A 6,757-nucleotide genomic window follows, 5' to 3' on the forward strand; every position below is an offset into this window, starting at 1 on the left:
CTCCCCTGCTTCCTCCTCTTCTCCTTCGCTACCGGCTGAATCTCGGTCAAACCTCGACTCTGTAACTTTAAAAGTCAGAATCAGTCGTGGAAAGAGGGAGACGTCTGCAACAATTAAGTCCAGCTTTAGACAAACGAGGGTGGTGAAGCACTGATCACTACACGTGAGAGAGGTGTGCGACTTAAAGTCACTGTAACAGGAAGGATCAACAAGACCTGTTTCCCCTCTGTGCAGAGATGCTGCTTTCAAGAACTCATTCACAATCACATAAACACAATTTCCAGCGGTAAATACAGCATGTCAGAAAAATAAACCTTTAACAGAACGAAGGAGAAAACTGACCCAGTAAATCTCAATCTGAGTGCAAGGACTTTCTGATTCCGACACGAGAATGGCCCCAAAATGCCCATCATTTGATGCTTTAGAATGATGGCAAAACTGCCACAAGAAATACATTTGAAATATTTTTAAGTATCTGTAGAAACAGATTTATTTGGCTGCAAAAATTCAGCCAAACACTTCTGTAAATATTCAGCATTTGCATTGTACCAACTGGGATGTGGTTTCCATTCTCCCGTTCCTCCTCTTCGCTCATTTCTTCTTCGCTCACCTCTTCTGCAAAACAGAATCCAAGTTCAGCTGAATCAGCTCAACACTTCTGGAGCTCCTGCTAAGATAATTTTTCACTACGGAAACACTCATCTAACTGGCCAGGCCTTCACCTTCTCGTCAGTGACCCTGTACTTCTGTTTCACTCGGAAAGCAAACGCTTCCCCTTAACGCCACAGAACTGCGCCCAGCAGGGAATGCGATCCTTACCAGTTACCTGGGAATGCGGGGACTGGGGCAAAAATTACGACAGGAAACTTATGATTACTTGCTTATTAACTGTAATCAACAGTAAAGAAAAACACTCAGCCATCAGAGGATGCTTTTGTGCCTTTTCTTGACTGATTAAAAGAACGGCCGTACGTAGACTTTGTCACTGAACCTTTTTTATTACGTTCTTTTGCTTGTACAGGCATGAAAAAAAATCTGAGAATAATTCAAAATGATGGAGATAATTGTATTTCACTGCCCCACAAGTAAGTGCAGAATCGTTCTCTCCAGAATATTTCTTACGCTACAAGATTGCTTGAACTGTCAAGCCTTATGCTATTTAGGAAGACAAAAAGGACTTTCGGTTTTCTGACCTGGCTTCTTAGACAAATAGTTAGTATTACCTCTATATAAAAGGATAGAATATGACTTGTACTTGTTTTTTTTCTTTTTAGTTATCTTGACCTGTGAGGTCTCAGCCTATCCTAGACTAAGAGAAAAGGAAAATGTTCAAATAAAACAGTACAGAAAGAACGAGAAACAACATCGTAACACGCCGCTGTAGGACCCACTTTCTGTTACTCACCAGCTGACTGCTCAGACACCTCCTCGGAATTGCTTCCCGTCTCCTCCTCCTCCTCCTCTTCCTCTCCCTCTTCATCAGAGCCTTCGCTACTAGACTCTTCCTCCTCCTCTTCCGAGCCTGACCCAGATTCTGCTCAGGAATAACCAAACACATAACTAAGCAGGCACCCGCTCTAACGACAGACAACTGTGCTATTAACTACATCCACTAAACTGCATTCAATCACCTGATGAAGACTCCGCCGAGCTGGTTTTTCTCTCGCTGTCACTGATGTCTTGCAAGTCTGAAAGAGGATCTCTCTCTTCCGGTTTCTCCTCTTTTACTGCTGAGACCACACAAATTACAAACAGGGTGCTGATGAGTATCACCGCTAAGCCTCTGAATACCCGGAGAACCGCTTTACTTCTCTGGCCATTACACTGGTGCTGAACATCCTGCCCTGGAAATACAGAGCACTAAAAAAACCTTCACACTCCACTCAGCAGACAAACGGCTTTTCTGAATGGCCGTGGTGCAGGATCAACAGCCAGAAATGTGGAATATGGATCTTTTGGGTTTTAAACGTGATACATACCTAAACCCCTCTAAGATTCGTTAAAAAAACCTGAAGTAACTTGGTTATCAAGTATCACCACACCACGGTGTGCACACGCAGCGCTTCTCTCAGAGCTGACTGCGCGCTGGGGGCAGTCCCTCTGGACCACCACCAACTACCACCTACGAGTCGCTGTTGATCGTTAGCAGCAGTTTCACAGCACTTACTGCCCGACTCCACCCGGAATTTCGGCTGATCACTCGCTGCAATCAGCCCGCTTGAAAGAGTTACACTTATTTGTACAGGTACACATATTAACAAGCAGACACAGAGCTTTTCTTCTTAACCAAAGACACTTTTATGTCAGTCATGCAACTCCTCTGCTCACAGTCAGGACCTAGGCATGGGAAGGACCATTTTCTGGCTTAGAGAACAAAATTCACCATCTAACCAGAACACTGCCTTAAGCGTTTATTTTCTTCTACGAGATGGCAATATCAGTGATGCTTAAACTATACCGATCCCTGGAAGGTAACTTCTCCAGGAGCTTAGTTCCTAACAACAAATCCCACCAGAGCTAGTGCAAAAAATCCCTTTTTAATCTGCAAGGGAATTAAACTACAAAATTTTTAAAAATTCGGTCAGCTGCTTCTTTCATCCTTGTATGAAGTAACTTGCTTTGAAACTTTTGAAATGACTATGCCTGCTCTAGAAAGGAAAGATTCATTCCATTTGTCACTTGCACATTTACCTGCAAAACCAGCATTGTTTTAGCGAACAGCACACGTACGTATTCACGATTATCCAGAGTCATGCCTCCATGGGTGACGTGGCCAATTCAACAGAGTACCAGGGAAACAGCTTACTACTGACAGCAAACACTGCCCCAGAGCGGCTCCTCCTAGCCCCAGGCAAAGACAGGATAAAGTGTCAAGTGCTACCTGGTTTCCTGCTATCTCCTTGCTCAAGCTTGTCTCTCTGCTGTCGTAATGGGCTGCGACTCCAGGGTCTCATTTTTACTTTGTCTCCATATTCTTCCCTCACTGTTCTATGGTGTGCAGAAACTAGTGAAAACAAAACCGGAAGAAATTGTTACATCTCACTGCCCTAGTTAGAACACTTCCATCTGCCACCTCGCATACCCTTCATTTCTCCTTCCAAACTAAAGGGTTAATGGGGAGGAGTGGAACCTGATTCTGTCTAGGAGAACAGAAGACTATGATTCACCTCATGCACAGCAAGATGCGGGTTTGTTCTGCTTGGAGAAAGGTGCTGCCAGAAAAACAGAAGCAAGATGCCCACATACTAGAGTAAACACCCTGAAACTAAGGCTTCGTGCCGGAGGAAGAAGTGGACAGACCAAGAAGTTACACAGAAGAATAAAACCAGCTGTGTTTTCCAAGGAGCTGACGGAACATTGAGAGCAATAAAAACAACTACAATGAAAGTCTAGAGAGACTGAGCGGTATCAGCGTAACTACCAAGCACAGAAAGGAGCTGTTTGGTCTGAGCCAAACTACAAAGCACAGCAACAAATGCATCGTCTTCTGCTACTCTTGAACCATCTCTGTTCCTCCATCACAGGAATTGGCTCTGACTTCTACCTCTGACAGCTGGGACAAAAGGAGAACCTTTGACCAAAAACTCTCTGAACTTAGACTGCAAGTACCTGGTACTCCACGAAGAGGGTTCGTGTGCAGAGGTTAACTTAAAGTGCTCGGTTACCAGATCCTCCCCGCTCAACTCCCACTACAGCCTTTTTCTTGGCTGAAGCACTTACATGAGCTGTCTCCCTCCCACTGGAATTTATTTCTCCAAATCCCTAAAACTTTTAGTTTTGAGACTTCAATCTCTATCAGACTGGGTTAGACTCAGCCAAAGAGTTTGGAAGCGACTGGGATCATGACAGATACACACGCACGCACAGACGACGTCAGCTACATAAACCTGGTTTCTACACGAAACCAGACCAATGGAGAGAGGCAAAGACAGACCTTCTGACTATCAACACGCCGTGATATTTAAGGCATGTGACATCGTTTATTCCCCCACACAGACTTTAACAGATTTTTTCCCCCTTCCCACGTAGAAGGTCCATCCGCTTTAATCTTTTTTAAATTCTGGCACTGCCCTAAGTACCAAGCACTCCCTACACCTCCCTTCCGCCTCCAGGCAGCAGAGAGCAAGCCCAAACAGCGTTCTCACAGAGAGCGTTACCTTCTCTCCTGGCCTCCCGTTCCTTACGCCTTTCTTCAGCTCGCCTCTCCCGCTCTTTTTGCTCCCGTTGTTCTTTTTGCTGCTCTCTGATTTTTCTCTCTCGTTCTCGCTCAAGTTGCTCCAGACGATCTCTAGAAAATAATTACTCTGTGACGTTACGATTCATTACGAGTTCAGCTCATGAAGTAAAGCTGTTTCACTCTAACAAATTACAGGGCCACTCGATTTGATTAGCAGCAACCCGCTGCCTGCACACCCGTCCAAACCAGGGGCAGCTTTTCAGGTGACCCTTTAGAAACAGCTTTCAAAGACAAAGACCACGAGCTCTAAAACACGTGAGCTTCTACCCCTTATCAGGACTTAAACAGAAATTACGCAAGTTCAGTTAATAAATCCCCTGATACTACGCCAAACTGGTTCGTGCTTTGTTCTTGTTTTTTCACTCCAGTAAAACACTGGCAAAGAATTAGAAATATTCTTAATTAGAAATAGCTGTTGTCATGAAGCCCCTGACACAGGCAGTTACAGGCAAGAACATTTTCCGTGGTAACACGTTCACGGGAGCTCGGCACTGGTACCAGACCTCACACGTTTTTGCTCTGCGTTCTTTCGTTATTTCAGAACAAAGAGAGGTTAGGGATGGATTTAGAGGAGGAAGCTGTTTGTTCTCTGTCGGTTGTCACAGGGGAGGGAGGGAGGGATGGATGTACCTCTCCCTCCTGGAATGCTCCCTCGCCATTTCTCTCCGTTTCTGTCTTTCCCACTCACGACGGGCTTTATCCTGCTCTTCTCTATGCCTCTTCCTACGCTCATGTTCCCGTTCTTTCTCTTTCACTCTGGCATGTTTCCCTAAACAAACAGAAGTGAATTTTGGAGTGTTACTATTCAAAATACTTCGTGCTCTTATTTTTAAAAACCAAGACTAGGAAGGATGGAAGTTAAGGTAACCTATTGCCATGTTCTCTCTTATTTAGTGGAAGAGTCCTGATCTGAAAAGGCGGTGGAAGATTAGAAGATTGTAAGATCTTGCACAAATACTTGCATTAAAAACAGGAAAAGGCTATCAGTAAGAGGAATGAAACACAGATGTCTCTAGAAAGGGTATTTTTTTCCTTTACAGTCAGGTACAAAGATCATAGCTCAGCTCACTCGGTGAAGCCAGGAAGAAGCCTGACAGACTTCAAAGAGTAAAGGCAGACGCCATGTCCCTGTCCCAAGCGATCTCTGCCCTCTCACACAAGCACAGACCCCTGCCGTTCCCACAAGGGCATTAAACGTAACCAAAGAAATAAGTTTAAACCCCTTTGCCTTATCCACCTGACACGTCCCCTCCACTGCACGTATCTACTCTCTACACAGTGCCTGTCGGCTTCGCCGGGGGAAGCCACCAGAAACGTCACCCAAACGCAGCAACAACCACCTTCTGCTGAATGACTGCGATGTCTGCGCTTCTCTTTCCTCTTCTCATCTTTCCTGTGGTGGGTTTTCTCTTTCCGCGACATTTGCTGTGGTGGTTTTATAGCCAAGGAATCATCTTCCTCTCCTCTAAAATACAAGACAAATCAACGCGCTGAGGAAGCACCGTCACACAGACTGCGTGTTATTTCCTCTTCTCTCATTTTGGAAAGAAGGTATTTTATTCTCTTGCTCTCACCTGTCTTCCATGGAGTCTTCCCTCCTGTAAGGTGAGTTTCTGATGGTTATTTCCATGCGATGATCTCTCAACTCCCCCTCCTCAAGAGAATCCCGCTTTGAATCCCTGTCATCTGACTGTGACAGGAACACAGGAAAGGGCAGAGCCAAAATACAATTAATTGTTATGTCACAGAATGAAAAGAGTGAAGTAGCGCCCAGCTCTTCCCGTCCTGGCTCAAAAGCTACCCCCAGCTGGTCACACCAGCAGAACACACTAACTGATGGGGCAGAAACGTCACAGCAGTGAGCAGCCAAACGGAGTGTGACTGCAGTTACAGCTGAACTGCTGTAAATTCCATGTAATTACACAGAATTAAATGACAATTAATGAGGACTGCACTAACTATTGTGGGGTTTTTCCCAAAAGAATGTTATTACAGAGCTGTACCAAAACAATCGAGTAACGTAACAGTAATTCAGGATCCATTATTTAAACCCATTCTTCTATAAAATCTCTGACAGGTTGTCACCTGAACAGCACCTTCACTAATCACATCAGTTTCGTTACTTTTTCTAGCCAAGAGCTGACCCAAAGCACAATCAGGCCAATGACATCTTGGCGAAGCACCATCCTTCTGTCAAACTCTGGGAGCAGAGCTCACACACAACCCCCCCGCGGGCAGGGCCAGATGCCTCATTCCCATCCGAAAACGAGGATTTACTGAAGCCCTGAAGCTCCGCGGGTTCATCAGAAATGCCTGGACACCGAAAGGCAGCGCTTACATTTTTCATACGTTTTATCTCTGCCTTCTCTTCCTGCTCCTTCCTCCGTTTTTTTTCCTGAAGAATTTCATCTAAAGTTTTCACTTTCCAAGAATCCTTTTCATCACCCATTTGAGTTAAAAAAAAAACCTCTGAAAAAGAGCACGGCGTTAATGAAACCTCCACAAACCCCGGCCCGGCCC

General features: G+C 45.0%; 1 protein-coding gene across 5 annotated transcripts in view; it reads right to left on the reverse strand.

The window, feature by feature from the left end:
- Positions 1–6,687, reverse strand: part of LOC104498373 (cyclin-dependent kinase 11B) — an 11,797-nt gene extending 5,110 nt beyond the window's left edge. The window contains exons 1-10 of one of the 5 annotated variants that reach the window (XM_010141736.1): positions 6,576–6,687; positions 5,812–5,927; positions 5,578–5,702; positions 4,868–5,006; positions 4,158–4,288; positions 2,882–3,004; positions 1,632–1,727; positions 1,406–1,534; positions 550–615; positions 10–65 (exon numbers count right to left, since the gene is read on the reverse strand). In XM_010141736.1, the coding sequence (XP_010140038.1) occupies positions 10–65; positions 550–615; positions 1,406–1,534; positions 1,632–1,727; positions 2,882–3,004; positions 4,158–4,288; positions 4,868–5,006; positions 5,578–5,702; positions 5,812–5,927; positions 6,576–6,686 (1,092 nt within the window). In that variant the 5' untranslated portion in view covers position 6,687. Of the gene's footprint in view, positions 1–9; positions 66–549; positions 616–1,405; positions 1,538–1,631; positions 1,728–2,881; positions 3,005–4,157; positions 4,289–4,867; positions 5,007–5,574; positions 5,703–5,811; positions 5,928–6,575 lie in introns of all 5 variants that reach the window. The other 4 variants (XM_010141737.1, XM_010141738.1, XM_010141735.1 and 1 more) reach the window with 4 other exon arrangements.
- Positions 6,688–6,757: the final 70 nt, after the last annotated feature.

This window comes from Buceros rhinoceros, unplaced genomic scaffold, assembly GCF_000710305.1.
Source record: "Buceros rhinoceros silvestris isolate BGI_N320 unplaced genomic scaffold, ASM71030v1 scaffold43528, whole genome shotgun sequence".
Classification (NCBI taxonomy): domain Eukaryota; kingdom Metazoa; phylum Chordata; class Aves; order Bucerotiformes; family Bucerotidae; genus Buceros; species Buceros rhinoceros.